At 40.5% G+C, this 23,904-nt stretch overlaps 2 protein-coding genes across 3 annotated transcripts in view; both read left to right on the top strand.

The window, feature by feature from the left end:
• Nucleotides 1–23,904, top strand: part of N4BP2 (NEDD4 binding protein 2) — a 310,347-nt gene that overhangs the window by 43,694 nt on the left and 242,749 nt on the right. The gene's annotated exons all lie outside the window — the stretch shown is intronic.
• Nucleotides 1,980–22,400, top strand: RHOH (ras homolog family member H). Of its 2 annotated transcripts, none has more exons than XM_069856128.1 (2): nt 1,980–3,073; nt 18,079–22,400. In XM_069856128.1, the coding sequence occupies exon 2, from the start codon at nt 18,306–18,308 to the stop codon at nt 18,879–18,881; it is 576 nt and encodes a 191-aa protein (XP_069712229.1). In that variant the 5' UTR covers nt 1,980–3,073; nt 18,079–18,305; the 3' UTR covers nt 18,882–22,400. The 2 variants fall into 2 exon arrangements, with proteins under 2 accessions (XP_069712229.1, XP_069712230.1); XM_069856129.1 differs by lacking the exon at nt 1,980–3,073 and adding an exon at nt 16,583–16,714.

Genomic DNA, 23,904 nt, shown 5'->3' with positions numbered 1-23,904 from the left:
GAAGTGCTCAAGGATATGGTTTAGCAGTGGATGGGTACAGTTGGACTCGATGACCTCAAAGGTCTTTTCCAACCAAGTGATTCTATGATAAGTGTGACAGAAATCAGTGGTTTAAGAGACAAATGTGACCTTTCATTGTAAACTGGCCCATGTCTTTACATGTCAAAACCCTGGATAATGCTCTTTTACATAATTGGTCAAAACCCTTAGTTACTTGAGGTTTAAGAATATTTTTTGCTGTCAACTTACTTTTTAGTGCTGAAATGATTTGCAACCCTCCACTCCAACCCCAGAAATATTTTCCACAACAAAGTCTTTGTTTCTGAAAGTCCCAGATAATGACTCATACTGAGTTTAAAAAAAAGAGAAGCAACATATTTTTGAATGTATTAACAATATTCTCTCACAGCCAGATGTTCTCCTTCATTGCACAGCATGAAAAGTTGAAAAGGAGCAGAAAAACTGAAATAAGAAAGACAAAAAAAAGGAGGACCGATCAAGTGAAACATGTTATGCTGCAATATTACATGTAATTTTGGAATGGCCTACGTGTTGTGCAGAGAGTGTGGAGCTGAGGGTCTTTTTGTGGAATTCAGGCCGCTAGGAAGTGAAGTCATGGTGCAAGTGCTTGAAGCATGTGCATCCCTAAGAAAGGTATCAAATTTTTATTCAAAAAACCCCAAAAGAATGGAAGAAGCAAAAATAAATCTGACATTCAACTACTTTTAGGAGGTTATTGGGTCAAGATGCTCCAGCAAGTGCAGTGGAGGGAAATGGGTCGAAATCAAGACTTGTTATGACAGGTTTCTTATTCTACAGTCTTAGTTTTTCACTGAACTAATTCGATTGAAAAGTTGTTTATGAAGTATTTTACAGATGGACGCACTCTTTATCCAAAATGCAAACCGCTTAGCCAGGTGGCCTCACATCTGGATTAGTCTGCAGTACAAACCAGAAAAGAATAGTTGCATTTTTAAGCAGCTGCTATCTATAGCAGACCTAAAATGGGTGATGATCACCAAAAACATTTATATCAATATAATTTGCAAATGGTGTTTATTTCTCTACTCCTGACAAGCCTCAGAGTTCTGGTGGAAACAGTTCAGAATATCTGGGTGTCTGATTATCACAACTGCAATGGAAACTTATTGCCTGGTTGCATGTACTGGTATTGGGAAACCCAAACCTGGTTAAAAACAGAAGAATAGGTGTTTAATTTGAAAATTAAGTGACACTTGTTCTCACACAAACCGAGAATGTGCTGAAGTCCGTTATCCAAAGTCTTACCTCAATTTAAATGGAAGATTGAAGCTTTTAAGAAGATAGTATTCAAAATATGCCTTCTGCTATTCCTTACCATCAACCTTGTTGTTAATTAGCTGAATTAATTTCATTTCATAGGGATAGGAAACAACTTGATTCCCCAGCCTAACTGTGCTGCATTGTTCTGCAAGATTTGTATCAGCAGTTTTAGAGTGTGTTTACAGAGGTTATATTACTTCAGCAGCTATTTATATTTTTGGCATGAACTGCCAAATACACATGAATTATCTTTGTGTTTCCTTTTTGCTTTATCTTTTAATTTATTCTGTTGTGTTTACATAATTCTTGGAAGCAGTATGGCTTTATCTTGGAATGCATTAAACTGCCATTATGTTAACGTGGACAAACGTGTTAGCTTCATCAGAGTTCCCATCCTGCAAAGAACACAAAACACATGGCTTTAGATCTGGATCAGGCAGCTTGTTCCTTCTACTTTGTGGCTAGAGATGGTCTGGAATAGTTTCACTGAGCTCAAAATATTTTCTTAATAGGACTTGGATTCCATTTCTCTGCCTCCAGGGCTGGTTTCAAGGCTGTTGGGGAACCCACTGCTTATGCCTCTGTCTGAGGAGCAGGTAGCCCATTGTGCAGATGATCCGGGGCCCCTCATGTTCATCTCTGGGGCAGCTCTCCTGCTGTGCTAGGTCTCTCTTCAGGAGTATGGGATGGGAATACCCTCCCTGCTGTCTGATGGCCTGATATCCAAAGTGGACACCTCTAGTGCTCACAGCTCCTGCAGTATAGACCATAGAGGCCTAGCACTTGAAATCCCAAAACTATTATCAGAGCTTTGCTTTTAGTGTTGTGGTAGGAAAGCTGAAAGTGATGACAGCCCAGCTAGTTCAAAGTGTTTGTGCTGGGATGGGCAGGAGTCCCCATGCCTACGGTCCCTCCTGTTCAGCCTCTTTGTGCTGATGAAAGAGAGGATGTGTGTACTCATAAAACGATACTGGTCAATCCTAACCAGTGCTACGGGGGAGTCCTCACTGAATTAAGACAAACCCAAATTTCAATCAGCCCAAAAGTGCCTGCCTTCGGTTTTGCACAAGGTCAATTAAACATGTAAACTCTTTTTATTTTAAAGGCAGAGTCATCTTCCAGCTTGCATAAAAATATCCCAAGTCTTGTTCATGCTACTGGAGTGCGAATAAATTGTGGCACTGGTGATCTGCAACTGATCTACTCCTTTTCATCTGGCGCATATAAGAGCTGGTGGGCTGCGTTATGCCGTTAGCCACTGTAGCAGAGAGGAGGCGGCTGCAGGAGCAGCAGTGCAAAGAGAAAGCTTTCTGTAGTCTCGAGAGTTTGGGCCCCCCCCCATCTTCAAGGTTTTTACATCTGCTCCCATAGTCACCAAAGAGAGAAAGACATATACACTCATATACCAACCCACAATAAAACCCACACAGGCAGAGCTGAGGAGCTCTCACCAGGAAGCTGACTTACCCTAAACCACTCTGCTGTTTCTCGTCACACTACCTCTGGGTCTGCTGCCACTGCTGCCTCCGGATGAGCTAGACCCAGTTGCCAGGACTAATTTGGCCTCTATGTGCAGTGTTCTCAGGTTACCTCCTGACGGTTGTTTTTTCTCTCTCAATAATATATTGTTTTAATCTGCTAAAAAAGAATTCCATCTGAAAAGCCAAGAACATAGAACACCACTCTTCTTTTCTGCTTCCCCGGTCTTGCCTAGAATAGCTGACTTCCGCAATGTTTATTTCCAACAGCCGCTTTCAGCTTCCCAAGTCTGGTGAGTTCTTTAATTTTTTTTTTCTAAATATCTTAATGTGGGTTGTTATTCTGAATCAAATTCAGTATTCTTAGTTTTACTCTTATTAGTAAGTTTGTGAAATAGATTAACGTAGCTGGTTTTACCTTTAATACTATCTGTTAAATATTCAGTATTGTGATATCCTGTTAAACAGTGGTCTAATCCTGCCCCAGGTTGTGTGTCTTCTGGGTCTGTATTTGCTCCGGTTTGTTTCCACTTCAACATAAAAAGGCCTTGTATAAAAGTTGAAAGAGGGGTGTGCTGGACTATGCAATGCAAGTATTTTCCACATTAACTGATGTAAGAAAACAGAGAAAAATGGAGATTACTGTAAAAGTGGTGGGTCCAATTCTGATCTGCTTTGCTGTTTTCTGAACTATGAACCCAGGTGAGACATGCACATGTAAACCTGCAACACCTCAAAGGATGTCTTTCTTCCTCATTTGTGATGTACGTCATGGATACAATAAAACTGTTCTGCTTCATCTTAAGTGTTCCCAAGGAAATTTAGATGAAGGTTTTATTATGAGGATTTGAGTAAGGTGAAATTCAGGTTTTTAGGACTGAAGTGAGATTCAAAGTATTTTTAATTTGCTAGTATGTCTGTTGCTAGCTTTGGTTCTAGTGGCAGCCTGGCCCTGCAGGGTCTAACAGTGACTCTGCTGCTTTCTGAGATGCAAGAGCTTTGTTTGCTGCCTACATGGCTACAGCAGTAGCTCTTTGTTACTATCTCATCCCCATGGCCTCTGCTTTCTGTGCCAGGTGTGGCATGTTCATTGTTAAAGTTGGGAAAGGCCTCTAAAATCATGAAGTCCCACCATCATCCCACCATCAATACCAACATACCCACTAATCCATGTTCTGAAGCGCCACACCTACACCTCCAGGGATGGTGACTCCACCACCTCCCTGGGCAGCCTTGTCCAATGCTTCGTCACTCTTTCAGTAAAGAATTTTTTTCTAATATCCAATCTAAACCTCCCCTGGTGCAAGGCCATTTTGTTTTGTCCTGTCACTTGTTAGTTGGGAGAAGAGACCAACACCCACCTTGCTACAACCTCCTTTCAGGTAGCTGTGGAGACCGATAGGGTCTCCCCCTCAGCCTCCTTTTCTCCAGACTGAACAACCTCAGTTCCCTCATCTGCTCCTCATAAGACTTGTGCTCCAGACTCTTCACCAGCCTCGTTGCCCTCCTCTGGACACGCTCCAGCAGCTCAATATCTTTCTTGTACTGAGGGGCGCAAATGTTCATGGTGTGGGATGCCCTTGGAGACGGAGATGTGTGTGTGCATGTGTGCCCATATTTGCACGCTAGTTTCTGGATTCTGCTTACAAAACCTGCATCTTATGATGCACTAGTGGGAGCAGGATGGTCGTGTCACATTGACAACGAGAGGTAGCTAACCTAAAAGGTGAATGTGGAGGGAACATACAGAGGCTGGAACCGTCCTTCTGACACAGATTCTCACAAACAAATCTGAATGTGGCTTTAAGATTTTCTAGCTTCTTCTTTCAGTTGTGTTTCCACCTGTGGATGGGGCGGGAGTGGGGCGGTTGCGGGGCGGTTGCACCTGGAGGAGGCCAGCTTTAACACATGATTTATCCTGAAGAAAATACTTGCAGAGGAAAAAGGTAGGATAAATGAGATTAGATTGTTGTTAGCAAGTAGATTTGCCAGCATTTTCTTGATGTGAGTACCGGCTGGTCTGCTGCTCCTGCCAGAATAAGGTGGGATTGTGCATTACTTTGGGCTGCTTTGTAATGCACATTTCTAAACCCCGGTTTAAGATAATTTTTCAAAGACAGCTGCGAAGATGTATCACACAAATGAAGTCATATTTACCAGCAAAAGTGGGTACTGACTTGATATGAATACCATATTTGAGACTCAGATGGCAACCACAGGGTAGAAAAGCCCCACGTACGCTCACTTCCTGCTAAGCTGAGAGAATAGGCCTTGGTAGGGCATAATACCAAGCTTTATACTGACTCAATTAGGTGCTACAATCCAGGAAAAACAGTAGTTTTTTGTTATTACAGAATCTGTTTTCCGAAGTAATCTGTGCTTGCTATCTAAGTTCCAGAGCAAAGAATTAAAATTAAAAAAAATGGGCTTAATTCTCATGCATAGCAAGACGCAATCTCAGAGTCCTTCAGCAGGGTGAAATGGCTGTAAATTACTGTTATTTGATCCCATATTAAGGGAATTTTACCATACCAAAGCAGTGTGAGATCATCTAAGGGCAGAAAAGCATTAAGCTTCATGATTGCCTGCATTAGAGGACAGTCCCTATATCTACATGCAACACAGTAAAACCATGAAGTTGGAGCTGTACTTCCAGAAAGTCACTAAAAATACTTTTGCAGACTGGTGACTACCTTTCTCAAGAAGTTGTTTGTATGTAGAATTTTAACAGATTCTGGATTAGCTGCTCCATTGAGGGTGTGAATTTGGGGATGAAATGAAAGCGCTCTCCCTGGTGCATAAAGCCAGCCACCAAGAGGCTGATATTGAAGTCACATCAGCTGATAACAGCTGCCAGTGGCGACGGTATCGGGTAGGCAATCTCTTGTACAGCAAAGGGCAAGCCAGATAATCATTAAAGATGTCAGTGGACAGTTTTCAGAAAAAATTAAAAAAAAAAAATTAAAATGGCCTCAAGCTCCGCCAGGGGAGGTTCAGGCTGAACATTAGGAAAAAATTTTTCACAGAAAGGGTCACTGGGGACTGGAACAGGCTGCCCAGGGAGGTGGTTGAGTCCCCTTCCCTGGAGGCGTTTAAGGCACGGGTGGACGAGGTGCTAAGGGGCATGGTTTAGTGTTTGATAGGAATGGTTGGACTCGATGATCCAGTGGGTCTCTTCCAACCTGATGATTCTATGATTCTATGATACACAGAGCACACAGGAAACAAGCAGAAATTATGGTGGTGGTCTTGCAGGCCTGTCTGGAAGGGCAGGAGTTCTGAGGAGCTTTTCTTGGTGACACTTTCTAATACCCAGCTAGGAGGACACCCAGGCAGGAAGGTGAAATTGTGTTTCTCCTCTTGCTTTTGTTATGCAGCTCTAGATGCATAGCAGCAGCTGCATTAGGAGCTTTAAATGAAAAGGATTTTAAATGAAAATTATGTCTTCTCTTTAAAGTAAACACCTCAATTTTATTTGTCAAATACTGGTGCTGTGATTCTACAGGCTTCATTAAGAAACAGATGACTGTTACTGAATGCACTGTTTAAGTGATTAATTTGGTTTGGCATTGGCCATGCACTGAGAAGCTGCAGATTTTTTTAATATTACTTTTGATTATGGTTTGAAAAGCAAGAAAATAAGCAACTGTGAAACTTGCCTTTTTCAAAGTCTAAATGTGATGTTTCAGGCACCATGCTACACAGCTTAACATCATTTCCAAATTAGGTTCTCACTTCTTGGCCAGCTGTGTGTGGTTTTATTAAATCAGCAGTTTTCAAATGTTTCCATGCTATGAGCACAGATTACAGCTGAAAAATGTCTTGGGATAACCCCAGCATAGTAATTAAGAAAGGACATTGGCTGCAGCTCTCTTAGGGCCACTATTAAAGCATTACAGCTTTTAAATACTGGACAGGATCACTCAAATACAACAAAGTGATGTAACAACAAAATTTACAGGCTGTAGCCTTCTATTAGCTCTTCTCTACAAAACCAAATACAGTGTCTTACGTGCTTAGCAGAATTTAGTTGTGCTTAAATTCTTATATCAGTGAAGGACTGGAAAACCTTCCTAACCCACCAAAAGCATCGGTCTACAGTGGAATGAGAGACACATGGAGCCAGCAAAACCTCTGTAATGCAACAGTGAGCATGGAAGTCATGGGTGCAAACCTTTGGTATATTGGATCTAAGATGAGCAGCCGCCAAAGTAGCAGGGAACAATATTCCCAGTAGGCTATGTTCTGCTGGAGGCTGGGCTGGAGGGTGGCTGTCACTGCTGGCACAGCAGCTAGAGGATAGCTGGAAACATGCTCTGAATGCTTACTGCATGTGCGTGTTCCTTGCAGAGCGGGTACAGGAGTATTTGCTTGTGTCTAACCCTGTTCGTGGCTTTGCCCTGCATTTGTTGCAGATTCTTTGATCTTTCCCACCTGGCATGACTGCTTGCCTCTGTGTTTGCAACATATTTCTTCTGCATAGGGAATCACAGTCTTTGGTTACAGAAGCGGAGGAGAAATGTAAATTCCTGAGGGATGAGGGTGGGGCTGGACTCTGCATGCTTGTCTTCACCTGATGAAATGAACCCACTGGAAACCACACGTGGATTCTGCTCTGGTTTGGTTTTATCTGCAATGGGAGGCCGTGGTTATCTGTTGAATATGAAAGACCCAGCATGTGCTGGAAAGAGATAAAACACCTCTCCTGGCAGAAGCCAGCACCAAGGGCTGTGGTTACATATCGTGTTCAATGCTGCTTGTCACACACAAGTGTGAGTGTGGAGCACCATTCTCAATAACTGACACGTGCCCGGTTTGAGGTGCTTGTGCCATCTGGTGATGGCTCTTTTCCTCATACGTGACAGTGAGTTGTTTTTGAAGGTTATCCTGGTTTATATCAAACTAGAGAAGACTGGCTCTCCTAATAGAAAAGCGCGAGGCCAAGACCCGTACATAATTAGAGATCTGGTTTGGTCATCTCCTGTGCACGCAGCCATGGAAAGAATATTAAACTTCTCACTCTAGCAAGAAAACCATTCTTTCCTTTTGTTGCTTGGCACGCAAGTGGACACACAGTTTTCAGCTTGCCTTTTTTTCATTAAGCCACTGTGCTTAAAAGGTGCTTGAGTTATTGAATTAATGACATACTGAATTATCTATTAACTTCCTGTCATCACCTGTGTGCTTGTGTTTTTCTCATTACAAAAATGTGTTATAAAACATGTTGTAAAAATCCCTCTTTTTTTTCCTTTAGTTTAAATGTATCTTTCAGTGGAGTTTTAATTCTGGGTGAAAAGCTGATGAGTGAAATATCTCTGACTTTGAATCAAGTCCACCGAGATCCAAAAATAAAGCATGGGAAATGTTCTCATAATATTCAAACATTGCTCTCTTAAAATAGTTCCCTTTTCACATGTGTGATAATTTTAATGCAAAATATGTAAAAATCAAGAAAATCAAGGAAAACTTTCTATGCCTCCCACTGAAAAACAGAAACTCTGCTTTAAGATTTATGGTAGCGTGGGGATTTGCATGATCTTTAAAGCAACTGAAAGCCAAATAGATGTCAGCTTTAAGTATCTGAAATGGCTTTTTAAAATACTGAACTGAAGAATGCACAAGAAGGTTTTATATATTTTTGTGGTTAAGAGTAGATGCTTTTCTCCTGTTAACTTATTCCATATGACCCAGTGCAGGATTTTATGTTTTATATAAAGGTGACAAGAGCTTAAGGTTATACCAGAATCAAAGAAAAGTAAAGGAAAACAGGCCCTGAAATATATATTCTGCTTTGGCATATGGTTGATCTAAGATATAAATCAATGTAAAATCTGAACTACCTGGTATAACTTGTGCTAATTCCAGAAAAAAAAAGAAATCTTGACAGCACGTTCTCTCGAAATTGGGCTTTAATCATAGCAATGCATAGGACCTAGGCAATTTGATGTAGGCAAGTAGGCATGCCCATTTATTGCATTTAATTTAATTTACTACAACTAAAAAATTCTAGGGAGGTTACATGATGAGAAAAAAATATCTTCCTAGTTGTCCTATAAATACATATTAACTCTTGTTTTATCCTTGTACTGGATACAGTGCCTAAATACTGAGTTGTGGGGTAGACCGTGGAAGGCAACTCCTTTTTTAATTTGTAAAACAAATCAAAAGGTTAGAGACCTTAAAGGAACAAATTCAGCAAAAGTTGCGATGATTGCATGCTTTGTATTACACTTTCTGCTTCCAAAGTGATTGAAATTATTTCCAAAGAAGCTTTCCAGGTTTTTATCATTTTGATGTACATCCGTGCACAAACAAAATTTAAGAGTGAACTTAAGGAGATGGCAGTTTCCCTCTGGCTAAAATCTAGGCTATGATTTTAAACAGTGTAGTATATACAGAGACAAGAAAAGGTTTCTTGTTGCTGGAAATTCTAAGGTGAACAGCTAAAATTTTCAGCTAGTTTGTCAGCGTTATAAAATAATTAACCAACCAAATTATAGTTGCTTACTTTACTAGCTTTGCTTATTAACTCAAGTAATTTGACATTCATCACAGTAAAACTGAACAGTGACATGCAATTAATATGCTTTCTTCCCAAATTAAAAAAAATAATCAATGATTTAGCTAAAGTCATTATTCTGAATTGTTTGATCAACAGAAGCATTATTATTTACTGCTCAAAACACCTATGCACTCAACACATTTTATTCTTATCACAAAATATGCCAAAAAAATCTTCCATCACACATTGGATAATTCTGTTCTAACTAATATTTTCCCCCTCCACCTTTACCTCCCACTGAAACCAAACTTATGCAAATAGATAGCCTAGTGGGCATGGAGAACCTCCTTCTCCTCACCCTGTTAAGGTTACAGGGAGAAGACCTGGGCTTGAGAGTCTCTTTATTTTGTGGTATGCATTTTATAAAACCATAGCAAAGTTAAACCTGAACAGACCTTTGAAAGCAACCTTGGAGATCTTGTGCGGGATCTATGGAGGGCAGTGGAGAAAGGGTAGGACAATTTTTTAAGATTTTTTAACACTGGGGAGGATGTTACCTCACCAACATCGTTCATATATTAGTGTTAATATTGATTACTTGTTTGTGTTTAAGGGATCCAGTCAACAAGATCAGGTACTGTGCAAATGTGGAAGAGGAGCAGAGGAGCACAGTCCTGCTCCAGGGTAGAGCCAAAACACCCTGCAGTCAGCCCTCTCCACTGCAGTGGGCTCAACACAGGCTCTAAAAGTTAGGAAGTCCTTTTGCCAGTAAATGCAAGCGTGTATGTGGAGTTGCCAGGTTGTTAATTTTAACATTTTACCAAGTTGTAGATCTGTGGGATTTAAAATAAATAGATGTGTGTCCTTAAAAACAAGTAATTGTAATGTATTGTAAAGATGGGGCTGGAAAATTTAGTGGCTGCATGCTTGCAATGTAATCGTTTACAATGTGACTGTAATTTATGTTAGTGCAAGTTCAGATTTAGCACAGCAGTGATTTCTGCTTGTGTGCGTGCAAATCCATGTGCATACCTATATGTAGAAATAAAGTAATTCAAAGACCATGGTTGTTTCAATAATGCATCCATTTTCTGATGCAAAATAATTATGCAAATTTTCAAATAATAGTAAGATACCTTACACTGAATACACACCTGTTTTGTGTAGCAAGTCTATAGCAAAGTCTTGCAGATAATATCAGTGTATGTATTTATATACGTCTATATATATGTAGCCATACAATCCACATATGTGGATGTCATATTTTTTGTACATGTTTCTATAGTTTTACTATTGCAATAGTTATGTTTTGAAATAGACACTGATTTATTTTCAATATTTTTGCATGTATATAAATGCATATACACTCCCATGCATCCAGACTAGCAAACAATGCATAATTCTGCAGGAAATTACAAATGCTTATTTAAAGCTAACGTATTAGTTTTGTATGAAAGGGAAATGGATACTTCATGATGATTAAGCCTTTATCTGCAGATGGTCAAAAGGAAATAGGGAAAGGGCCAGGCTTTCTGGAAAGAGAACATGATCATTGTTGGAGGTTGTAAGTGAGACAGGACTTCATTTTTTGCCAGCTAAAAAAATTCAAGGAGATTCTGAAGAGTTAAACTTGTAAAAAAAAGATGTTATAGGAGCCTTTTTGATTAGTCTCAAACTTCAAGAATGATCAACAGTGTTAAAAGAGGATGTGACATGAATAATTTGAAGTGGTTTGGGGCCCAAAGCTGCAAGCATTTCCACATGTGAATAATTCCACACATAGAGTAGTCTCGTTGAAGTCAGTTATTGAAATATCATGAATTTTATAATATCAATTATGCAGTTTGGCTACAATGCAGTTAGACTTGGGTGGAAATCTGCTTTTTAACTGGGAATCCATTCTGATAGACAGAATGACTTAGCGTAAGTATGTGTGTTAGCGCTATAGTCAGCATGTAGCACTCAATCCATGTTCATCTGCCAGCTCTCTGTATCCCCGTCTGGACCCAAAAGTAGTTCTGTGTCAGTGGTGAATACACATGCACATGCACATACACATATCTATGTATCTGTATCTGTATGTGTACAAAACCAGAGACTATGAGGGAACACAGATGGACAGATAGTTGATGAACTGTGCTCAAACATACACACATGTGACATTTACGCCCCAGCTGCTCCATGAATGGCTGTATCTGTGGTGAGACACAAGAATAATTTTTTTCTCTAAGAGCAGGGAAAGAAAATTATCACAGGGAAGGATGGGAAAGAAAGGTGACGTACCCAGTATCTTGCAGAAGGGAAACACCCCGTAAGCACAAGAACACATGCCATGCTTCAGCCACGACACGCTGCTCCATTTCTTCTGCCTTTGAAGAATATTGGATCAGACTGAGAATGGTACATGAGCTGGTCCTCTGTGAAGGGGTCACTTTCCTACACTCAGTTTACCCAGTTTTTAATTTGGATAGGATGGAACATTTATACTGAAAATGGGTCACTTAAAAATGCTCTTCAGTGCCATGAATACCGCATAGTCCGTAATTTACAGTATCATGCTGTAAATACGTAGAAAAAATTGACTTCAGGCTCATGGCTTGAATTTTGAAGCAGGTACTTAGCACTCCCAGGTCTCATTAACTTCTGATGAATTTAGGATCTCAGATCAATACATGAGAATCTTACATATTTTTTGTTAATTTTTAGAGTGGTTCTAATAACATGTGTTCATGCTTTATTTGTCAATAGATGAATCAAGGTGTGATTAGTCACAGCTAAAGAGTTCTTGAAGATATAATAAATATTTCTTTTGTCTAACTGGGTAATTAAAATCAGAGTTAAATAGCTTTTCTCAGTGACTGTAGTAAGTTGAATAGATGTTTACTACATCATAGTCTGTTGCTCATATATATATATTCTTTATAGATACTGTTACTAAAAAAATGAACTAGCAATTTTTAATTGAAGGCATCTCATTATACAGCTTTATATACAGACTGTAAGCATGTGTGTAAATATGTACATTTTCTTCTATGGAAAGCTGTCATCCTTTTACTAGGACTTAATGTCTAATTTCATCTTCTAAACAACATTGGTCTGTATTTGTCATTATTTTATGGCAAGATTCTCTAGCCTCAATATGAGGGAATGTTATTTAAATCTGTTGACTTGAGTTCACTTGCTAATAATAAAGCTGACAAGATGACTGAATATTTGATCATAATTACTTGTCTTCCATTTCAGTTGTTAAAACTGCCAAAGAAAGAATGTGAGGTTTAAATCTTCAGATGTCATCTTGATCCAGAAGTGATTTTTTTGCAAAGGCTCCTAAGAAACTGGTTGTCCATTTTCTTAAAATTTCATAAATTAGATATAAAAATAAATCTAGTTTTGTATTTTTTTTTTAAACATTGAAATTTGAAATCAGGAACAGGATTTCAGTGTTTTGAAGAATGGAGTGGAAGAAAACCCCCTAAGTTGTTATGTCATCAGGTTTTTTTAATGCCAAAAGAAGTTTGGTTTTGAAGTGATGAGACATCCTGGCTTTGAAAATAAGGATTCATTGTATGTTGCTTGCTCTTCTAACTTCAGGAATCCATTGCAGGAATGCTTGTACTTAAGGATAAAATTTCTATTAAAAAGCTCTCTTCCAAGCTTCTAGGCATCCTCTCAATTCTTTAAAATATAAAAACACATGGAACGATAGGCTGGCAATTAATCCATCAGTATCATAAGTATTTCAGACAGCTGGAGCACTCTGCCAGTGAAATAACCTGTCATCTTGCTCGTGGGCCAGAGAATAAAGATGGTCCTTGCGGTAGCCTTTTTGGAAAGTGAATGTATTGAATGCAGATATGCACTGTGCAATGGAACGGGCTGTGAGCCTGTTGTCCTTCATGGCGGTGGTACCACGACTGAATTCCACTATGTACTGAAACATTGTCACTATCTGAGGTGGAGGAAGGCTAGACTGACAAGACCAGGGCCACTTAGTGCTATAGAACAAAATCATCCTTAAATAAGTTTACAAACCAGGGGGCTGCTAACATAAATATCAGAGCATCAGCTTAATGAATGCATGACAGGAAACTTCGCAGCATGGAGCCATTTGCTTGCAGACTAGCTGTAGTCTCCAGGTAGACTGCAGCTGATGTATTAGTTTTCAGCAGCCTGATACCATAGCAGCAAAGGCCCGTGCAGAAGTCTGGAGGTTTGTGTCTGAATGCAGCGAGTACAACTCACCCACGGAACTGAAGACAAGTTAGCATGACCTTGGCAACCTAGTGATCTAGCTGAGCATCCCGACTGGATCCACAACGGCTGCAGTGTCTCTGCTGTGGGGGCCAACAGACTCCCTGCTGCATCTTCTCAGTGCTACCCTTAACCAGCAACATCTTCTCAGCCCTGTCTTGATTTCCTGCCAGCCTTCCTCCTTCACCCTCTTCTTCTGCTCAGAGGAGTTGTTCTCAGGCTCTGTCAGTGCTCTGCAGTGCCCATGGCACCCGCAGTGGTGAAGGTGTAGATCTGCGTGCTGTTCTGGTTCAAAGGGTAGTCTCTATGTCTCCTTCCTGTCCTCAAGAGCCTCTAAGAAATGCAAGGAGATTTTTTTATGTGTCTGCAGTGCAGTTAGAAGGAGCATTGATTACAATCAACATGTTAGAGAAGAACCATAGACACTATTTTGCAGACCCCACCTCTGCATCGTGAGGTGGGACTTGAAGGCGTAATTGTGGGCAGGCAAAGACAGGATGTTCTTTCAAGCATCACATAGCCAAGTGGAAGTCTCTCCAGTGGTTTTGAACAAGTATAAATATTTTTATTTCCTCCCAACATCAGGTCTCTTCAAGAACTAGCATATGCAGTGCTCAAACTGAAAAAAATAGCCTACTCTTATCTTGATACCAACAGGAACTGCACTGAGACGTAATTGTGGTAGGTACCAGATAATGGCAATAATAGCATGTTAATTGCTTTAACTCTCTGAAGCATCTTGTGACTGCCTGATCTAAAAAGCCTGTTGTCTTGCCTGCATGGTTTGTTTATGTATGAGCTAATTCCTCCCAAATCCCAGCTTGCTTGAAGGTGCGCTATCAATATCTAAGATAGATTTTGAAATTAGGAGTTCCTGACTCTCTTTATTTTCCCTTATCATAAGATACTGTCCATCCCCTGCAGATGTTTAGTCATAGTGAGCCATGCCCACAATGATCTTACAGTAGATAAATGGCATAAATGAAAACCCCATTTTATTCGATTGATAAACTTACCCCTTCTGATAAAAGCAATCCTGCTTTCCTTTGTTGATAGAATTGTTTCAATAATTGTTTGGTTAATTATTCATGGGATGTATATTCACAAGTCTTCCACCTGTAAAAAGCTTGGTGCTGCTGTTCTCTTTCCATCCCATCATGTTACTGATTATTAACACCACTCACCTTCTCCATATCATATTCAGCTATGATCAAGTGTGAGTCATTTACTTGTATGAGATCACTGAGGTGTAGGGCAGGCAGTGCCCAGAGAGCAGCTGTTGTCAAGCTTCTTGTGCTCATGTCATCAGTGAAGTCCAAGGGCTCTATAACCACATGCCAATGGCAAGGCTCTGTGTTCCAGGCAGAGGGAGCAAAAATAGAAAAGCAGAGAAAATAAATGTTGCAGTAGTTACACAGGTCATGTGATGCAGTTCTCACACAGTGTTCTATCTGAAACAGTGCAAAATTTTTCTTTGAAGTTAATCTAAAAGTTTATTAAAGGTCACTGTTCAGAATTATATTACATCAGAATTAGAAATATATATTCTTATACTTCATAATTTTATAAAAGCTTTCACCTTATTATTTAAAGAAAATCTGTTGTTATGAGTGATGAAAGCACAAACCAAAGTAGTGTAAAAGAAGATGCAGGTTTATTCCAGATCCAAAATGGACTTGATAAAGTTAAAAAAATTTGGAAAATCAAATTATTGGGGAAAAAAACCCAACCTGTCAGCAGTTTAGACTCAGCCATCTATGATCAGAAGATTTTCTACAGACTTCTAATGGGTGTGGCATGCTGTCATTGGAACAAGATTGTAATATATAGTATCAGAGAAAGGAATCAAAGCTTTTGCAAATATTTACACAACTCTCAGGTGTAGAAATGCCCGGTACTGGCCTGTCCTCTGAGGGACATTGTTTTCTGTTGGTATTTAATCTAAAGAGTTTTCCACTAATTGAGGTGAATTTGCATAAATATTTTAATACACTAATACTTCTTCTACCCTGAAGCTGCATCAAGGACAGGCCATGTACGTTGTTAAAAGTATATCTTCGGTATGCAAATATGTAGTCCCAATTCTATGCAGAGGCAAGTGAACTCTAAATGGCTGTGGGCAAAAGCAAGATCAGGACCACTGATGACAATTTGTCCATAGGACCAGAATATGGACCTTGTTATGTACTCCTCATTTTTATTCATCAGTGGATTGTAGAAAATAATTGTGTACTGTTGTGGTGGAATATTTCAGCTTTTGTTCTTGTGTGCATTGACTAGCCATATTCACTAGTCCTTAGTATCTTTTTCAGTCTTTAATTATTTATGTACTTTCTCTCAAAATGGCCAACATAATCTGACCTGATAATGAACAAACTGAGAACCAGAACAATTCTTTTACCTATATCCCTCTCTTCTGGCATTCCTGAAATAGCAAAAGTCGTACTTTGGATGTCCTTATTTTCCCCAATATTCAAATAGACACAAAATAATGAACCCAAAGGCATTAAGGACTCCTTACACCAAAGAAATATTTGTTCTGAAAAGGAGAACATGCTAGCTTTCTCCTGAGAGCACAGAGCTTTGTCTGAATCACACTACTGGCTTGTGGTGAATTGGGCTGTTTTCAAACTGTACTGCTGACACAATTTTGAAGTAGAGTACCCTGAAGGAAAGATGATGATGCATTTAAGTAATTGGACACTGTATCCTGCATATACTTTTCCTTTTTTTTCATAGAGGTATTTTATAAGTGTCTTGTTTAATTCCCTTGAGAGCTTGTTTGGGAACAGAGAAGGCAAGACAATGGAGTCAGACCTACTGAATCTTTAAAGATTTCATTCCAAATGGAGCAAATTTCCAGTGACTGCCAGTGCAACTTAAATTCACAGAGCAGCTTGTTTCCTGGCAGCCAGGAATGCTGTGAAGTGGCCTCAGCATCCATCCCACTTCCTAGAAACAAGCTGTGATGGCAAGATCATGGTCACAGTGGCAGACAAGGAAGTGCTGCCTGTTGCAATGACTCCTCTAGATACCGGTAACTCAATACGCATGAGGACTGCCGCCCAGGCTTGGCACTGCCTGTATAAAAAAACGTGTGCTGGCCAAGCCGCTGACACATCTTTATTTGTCTGGTGCATTGGGTGGAAGAGATGCAGGTGTACTGGCAGGATGAGAGGAGGTAGGGCGCTGCTTCACTACAAAATGAAAGCGGGGGAATTGCCAGCAGTAGTTGTCTATGCTTGTAAAATGTTCTTTCTAAGCTTATCCAGCACTTTTCTCTTCATTTCCCTTGGGGTTTTTTTTCCCCTTTGTGGAGTAAGCCAAAGCTTTGAGTGTAATAGAAATGTGGGCGAGGGGGGGAGGATGGGGGGGAGGGTGGTGGTGGAAATGAGGGTAGGGAAACTGGAGAGTGTTATGGTAACAGAGTATATGCTTTTTGTGGCCATCATTCATTTTTGTGCTAATAACCTTAAGCTGTGACTTCTCTCTTCATATATGAAGCACACAGAAATACATTATTTGTGTAACATATGCAGGACATTTTGAAATTATGCAGTGATACTTTTTTTTTAAATTACTTTTGTTGAGCAGAACTAATTTGCCTTCAGGTTTGCAGTCAGTGATTTTCATAGCATCTTGTGTGTTGCCCTGTGTGAGCAGTGAATCTTGCACACAGCTAGTGGGGAAGAGGCAAAGGCTTTAAAAAATAGGAAAATTTGACTGAATGCTGGCAGGAGCTCAAAAGCAATTACATACTCTGAAGAGGTACTCTCAATTCAGTTTTAAAACAGCAAATGTCAGGGCAGCCACATCCCCTTCAAATGAAATTGTTTGACTTAGGCAAGCACTGGTGGTGTGGCTTTCTTTGGTTTGTGCTACTTGCTTGTTGAAAAATATTTGTAAGAATAATTTTGAAATTTTTTTGTTTTTTTTTTTCCCTCTAAATCCCTCATTGCTTCTGAAAACTGTTTAAAGTTCATGTTGCTTGAGATTATTACCTGAAGTCTCTCCTTCCTCATTGTCAAAAGTGCTTCTGTGTTCCTGTTCATTACAGAATCACTTAAATAGTCAAATTATTTAGCAAAGGTTTGGGTTTTTTTGTCTCGACTACCTCTGGAGAGCATGGGTACATTTTCAAGGGTCTCTGAACTGATAGCTTAAAAGGGATTCAGGATTCTGTCAATCCTAGTGAAAATCAGAGGCAGGAAATGTCCTATTAAAAGCAGGTTAGTAGTAGTAGTCATACCAAAGTTAAATTGGTTTTATTAGTTCTTTTAGACAACTAGATGGAAAAAGGAGTTGGTGTCAATGGAGAATGGCAGGGGTGATAAGACTATTAGCTCTTATTGAGCACCAAAATGGTTATTTACGTGAATGACTGTTGCACACACAGCCGGCTGGGAGGGAGCGGCAAGTTTCAGCATCCTCAATGTGGGGTATCCCCATGGCTGTCCAGAGCCATGGCCAGGCATCTTTATCTTGGCAAACAACGTTTTGTTCTCTGTGGGTTATAAATGTTACATTTTATTTTTACTCTTCCAGAAACATCTTTTGACTCATTGAAGAATTAAAACCAACAGCACCACAGAGCTGCGTGGGAGAAAAGGGGATTTTAGACTCAAGTGACAGAATCACGTCTTGAGAAGTAAAGAGACTTGGATGGTTTCTCACCAAATGGAAGTTATCTAGAAAGTGTCTGAGACCACTGTATCTCTCCACCCCACTCCCGTTACGCGGACACGGCGCTTTTGGCCTTGGAGGTTAATAAAATGCTGGATTCAATTAAGTGTGTCCTGGTGGGAGACTCAGCAGTGGGGAAAACATCTCTTTTGGTACGTTTCACCTCTGAGACTTTTCCAGATGACTACAGACCCACTGTATATGAAAACACTGGAGTGGATGTCTTCATGGATGGTGTACAGATTAGCCTAGGTCTTTGGGACACATCGGGCAGCGATGCCTTCAAAGGCATTCGCCCCCTCTCCTACCAACAGGCAGATGTGGTATTAATGTGCTACTCAGTAGCAAACCACAATTCCTTTCTGAACCTGAGGAACAAATGGATCGGTGAAATCCGCAGCCATTTGCCACGTATCCCTGTTTTGGTAGTAGCTACTCAGACTGACCAGCGTGACATGGGGCCCTACCGCTCCTCCTGCATCAGCCCAATAGACGGGAAGCGGCTTGCCCAGGACGTGCGAGCCAAAGGCTACTTGGAGTGCTCTGCCCTCAGCAACCGGGGGGTGCAGCAGGTGTTTGAATACGCCGTGCGGACAGCAGTCAATCAAGCCAAAAGGCAGAACAGGCGGAAGCTCTTCTCCATTAATGAGTGCAAGATCTTCTGAGGACTGTCAGCAGTGGTTTTGCCTGCGTTCGTTCTTTCTGTCTTCTCACTAAGATACAGCAGCAGAGAGAATGGGAGGTGAAGCAAAGGAGGACTCCTGGCAGGACCGCAGTGCAGGTGCTGCTGGTGAGACAGATGTGCGCTCTATCTCATCTGCTTCCCCTCAGCACATATGGGCACTATCTTGAAAAGGAAAAGGTGCAAGTACATGCCCTTATTCACAAGCCTGTGTTTGGAACTCACTAGCCTAGACTGGAGCGGGCCTAGCCTGGAGATCTGCAGATAACAGCTCTGCTGATTTTTTTGTTGTTTCTGTTGATGTCCCTCAGTGGTTTGTTTGTCTACATTTATTTAATGACAAACTTCTGCCTGGATAAACCCTCACCTCTTTACATGTTTGTCTATGTGAATTTAGTGTATAAAATCTGACCACTGTATATTCTATTTAAAAATCTTTCATATACATTGTTGTAAAATCCTGACAGTTTGTTTTCATAGTTTTTAATTTCTTCTTTTAGCTAACCACAGCAGTGAGTTGTCTTGTCCATATAATAAATGGCCGGTAGGCAAGCCTAGCACTTCTTAGACATGCCTGAGTCACTGTCTAATAGTAATCAAATCCAGTACGTCCAGCATAGGAGTAACCAAACTTAGTGACATTTGACAGCTGTCCTGTGGCTTTGTGAGATTTATTTTCTTATCTTAGTCTTGTTCCTCAGCAATGTGGTCAATAACAAACCAGGAGGAAACTAGCCTGATTCTTTTTCAGTCTTCACCTGGTTACAACCCCAGAAGGGCTGGCTTGCTGTCAGAGCTGGTTTAGACGTGTGATTGGGGTGACAGAGGCAAATCTGTACTGTCATCACCTCTGTTGTCCCTGCTGTAATTCTGGAGGCAAAAGATCAAAAGATTTCAGCCTCTAAAGATGAAAGGTATTTTTTTCATGAGCACTAAAATTCTCACATATTTTTAGTAAGCTTCTTTTTGAGAAAATGGTTTTAGTGAAGCCAGTCACCTACTATAGTAAAAAATTAAATACATGTGCATATTTAGAACGGCTAAATAACTTGGTTGTATCAAAATAAGACTGAAAGATGCTTTGTGTCCTGGGGAGCCTGGCAAATCTAAGAGTCAAATCCTGATGTACCTACTCATATTGTGACATTGGGCCAAATTACCATCCTGCAAAGAAAGCCAGGCTAAGGAGGTGGAAACACCACATGTGTAAGAGAACTCTGCTAGAAGATGGAGTGGGGTCAACATGCAATGCTGTACATTCCTTGTGAGTTGTGGTTTTCCCCTCCTCCTCAGGTTATCTGATTCCCCTGCCCTGCACCATCTTTCACGTCTTGCAGATCTGCCTCATCCCAAGGTTTCTGCTGCCCATAGAGGAAATCCCCTAGGGAATTTCTTAGTGCAGCAAGAGTTTTTTTCTCCTTTTCTCTGTCCTTCAGCTAACTCAGAACTGAACTCTGAGGGGCTTTAGCATGCTGCCATAAAAGATGGCACATAGCACAGTAGGATGATCCTGTCTCCACATGGATCCCAAGAGAACGACCTGTATCTGTTTTGACTGAACCCAGGCTCTTGTGTTTCAACAGGAATAGATGTACTGGCTTCTCTGATTCAAAGCCAAGGTGGGACTTCAGGAGTTACCCTACTAAGCAAATAAGCTATAGCTCAGATGTTATCTAAAGTTTGACCCTGAAGAACTGTTTGGCTGCTCTCCTCCATACTCTGTTCTACCTCTGAACTTCTCTATAAAAAGAAATCCATATTAAATCATGCCCCTCTGATGAATCCCAGGGACGATCTCACCTGTGATATAGGTCAACAAGTATTTGCATTGCAGGCACCTTATTTAAGATGCACAGGATACATGACATTGTGATCATCCTGCCAGCTCCCAGTCTGGTGAATATTTACCACTCGTGAATCTGATTGTAAAGGAGGTTTCTGGGCAGAAAAATGTACTGGTTTCATGTAAGGTTTTTGTACCAGCTTTAAATCTTTACAAGCTTTGGCACTTGAGCACGCAAGATGAGGACTCCTGCTACTGCCCGTCTTTTCTGTACTCTTCTCTTTCCTAGTTTTCTTTCTGTTCAGGTGTTGATCGTAAATGCTTTGGCCCCTGAAACACTAAGTCTGACATGTTTGCCAAAGAACCTGAATGCCACAATACTTACACAGAATTATGCAAGTGGATAGGTATTTGTAGCTGGTTGCAAACCTTTTGGCTTTTAGAAAAAATGTGTTTCTCCATGTGTTTCTCCATCTCGACTCTTGCAATGCCTCTTCACTGAAAGCTTTGATTTTTCTAACCTTAATTTTAAAGTAGCCATTGTTACTGTTTGAACATTAAAGATCACATGCAAAATGTCATATTGTGAATCTTCAGCTCTGTTGCATTTTTGCTATGGTCCGTGCTCCACTAACGTATTTAATACCTGGTTTCAACATCTTTTGAGACAGATTTTTGCCAGCATGTTCCATTGAATGGTCTGTTTCCTCTGTGGGTTAAGCTTTGTTTACAACAGTTCATGCTGCTGTTTTTATGAGTTGAAGAGCAGTAACTGCCAGGCTGGGATGCTGTGTTGTGGTATCTGCTGCAGGATGCCAGATTCAGGGACGAGAAAGCTCCAAAGAGTTGTTGTATCACACAAAGCCAGATGAAGGTGTGTTCCAGAATCACACCATAACTGAAAAACCCATCTCATCCGTATTGCTTCACAAGGCTTGTCATGGTGTATTATAAAATGAAGAATTCAAGGTTTGCTTGCATTTGGGGGAAGCAAAGTATGTAGGCTTCCCTAAGATGACTGAGCTAACGATACAGCATACCCAGGGAGTTTAGAGGCGGCTTGACATATCCTCGATTGTGCATCCTAGAGCCAGCATGAAGCCACCAAAAGCTAGCTGATTTTTTAATATCAAATTGGAGAGAGGATAAAGTAACAGGGATTTTGGCTTGCTGCTATGTGAAAAAAAGAATGGTTCCACTTTTCACAGCCTGGTTATTTTCAGACTCTCAAAGCTAAAAGGCACTTTTCATTGGGAACAAACTGTGAAGCACATTGTTATATTGTCTAATTATGCAGCTTTCCCTGAGCTATAGAACTGCTCAAAAGGTGTGGCAACTCAAAAGCAGAGAGTGATATCTGGACATAGCAGAACTCAGCAGAAGATTTGGCCAAATGCCTTAGTGGGATAAGGTCTGTACAACCACAGCCCTGCTGCACGCAGCGTGAAAGGCAAGGGACCGCTGAGGTCTCTCGTGAAACCTCACCAAAGTGGTTTTGCTAGTGTTACTTGGGCAACAGGGTCCCTGGGTACGGCTCAGTGCTAAAAATCTGGTTCTGATATTCAAAATACATTCAAATGACAGCTGGGCACACATTAAGTTTCAGCCTCTTTGGTCTTAAAAACAGCACGCTTGGGGCGATCGAAAAAATATGCAGCCTCGCCTCAGTCGGGTTGAGCTGTTCAGTTAAGGGAAGAGACCTTGCCCAAATGTTCCCTTTCTATCTTCTCAAACTAATCTCTTTCAGTTTGTTACTCCGTTGCTAATTTCACTCTCTCTTGCTGTTAAAAAAGGTTAAAAGTTGAAAAAAAAAAAATACCTGGAACTTAAAACGAGAACGGCAATAGCACTGTTATCTTCATCACTGTCTCACTTCTTGTTTTTTTCATTTTGACAGAAAAAGTCATTTTGGCTCACTAATTGCTTAAATGAATTCTACAAGTTGGATAAAAAGTTGAATAAATATGCAGTTGTGAATTAAATCACAAACTATTCTTTTAGCAGAAAAAAAAGTATTTTCCTTTAGTGACTTGCAAAATGTGATGAATATCTTATATTATTTTAAATACAGATTTCCTGGCCCTTTTAAACTTGCTTGGTCTGTAGTATAGACTACCAATATTTTCTAAGAATTAATGATAAAAATATGTTTCAGATATCCCCCCCTCAACTTTTCACATGAGAAGTTATTCAATCTTGTTAGATATAGTTGATGTTTTTTTCTGATATTTATAATTAACAGTTTGCAAATATTTGTGTGATTTTTACGGGTACTCTGAGACTGCTAAGGTGCCTGAACACATACTAGCTAATGTTTGTATTGACAAAGGAAACACATTTAAAGCAGTCTTTTTATACATGCACTACAAGGAAATAAATCACCACAGGAATCAGACATGAAGAAAAAAATGCTGGAACTCTGAACTGTCAGCCTTTCCTGTATTACTGCTGCATGTGAGTGAGTGCAGCCATTAGAATAATTTCAAACAAATGGGGCAATTCATGTCTTTTAGCACTTTCTCCTAATGCCTCTGCTACATAGGGCTCAGGTTAATATACAAAGAATAAAAAGCTTCATTTCAGAACATAGTAACGGCTTGTCTGCTTTTGCCTTTGTGAGCAAGTTAACTGCTTCAACTTAATTAGAAGTCAGTTCAGCCTCTGAAAAAAGCCAGATCTGAGCACAATGGGGTTAGCCAAACTCCCTTGTTAAGAATGACATTAATGAACTATTGTCTCTGGATGTGAGGAAACGTATTTTAAGTCTTGGAGATTCCCTTCACAGCGTAAGTGCAAAAAATCCTGACTAGTTATCACCGTGCTGACCTAGCTGACCTGCACACCATTCAAATCGTGCCCTTGGAAACAAGACTCAGGGAGAAAACAACATCTTGATGTTTATATTGCCATAACTGCTTAACTATAGCTACAGTGCCTCTCCCCTGCTCTGGAGCTCTCACTCCATTGCACCATGACCGTGCGGCTGCTGTGCGCCAGCGTGGTCCGTGTTGCTGAGAAGGCAGCAGGAGAGCATCGTCATCAGGCATACCTGCCCGTGCAGTCTGAGGCAGATGCGCTTAAGCAGGACAGAAGCGATGCTTCTCAGGGCTTCCCCATATCAGGCATCACAGGCGACTGCCTTACTCTGCAAACAGAGCTGGCTCTGCCTCCATCAGGCTTCTGTCACTTGCAGGTGCTCTAGCAGTAACAGATTTATTTTGTA

Source organism: Phaenicophaeus curvirostris, chromosome 4 (genome assembly GCF_032191515.1).
Source record: "Phaenicophaeus curvirostris isolate KB17595 chromosome 4, BPBGC_Pcur_1.0, whole genome shotgun sequence".
Lineage (NCBI taxonomy): Eukaryota > Metazoa > Chordata > Aves > Cuculiformes > Cuculidae > Phaenicophaeus > Phaenicophaeus curvirostris.
Note: the sequence above shows the minus strand (reverse complement) of the source record. Positions and strands in the feature narration are given on the sequence as shown.

Bases quoted from the DNA above. Each gene is read 5' to 3' on its own strand.
- RHOH (XM_069856128.1), top strand. From the start codon at position 18,306: ATGCTGGATTCAATTAAGTGTGTCCTGGTGGGAGACTCAGCAGTGGGG.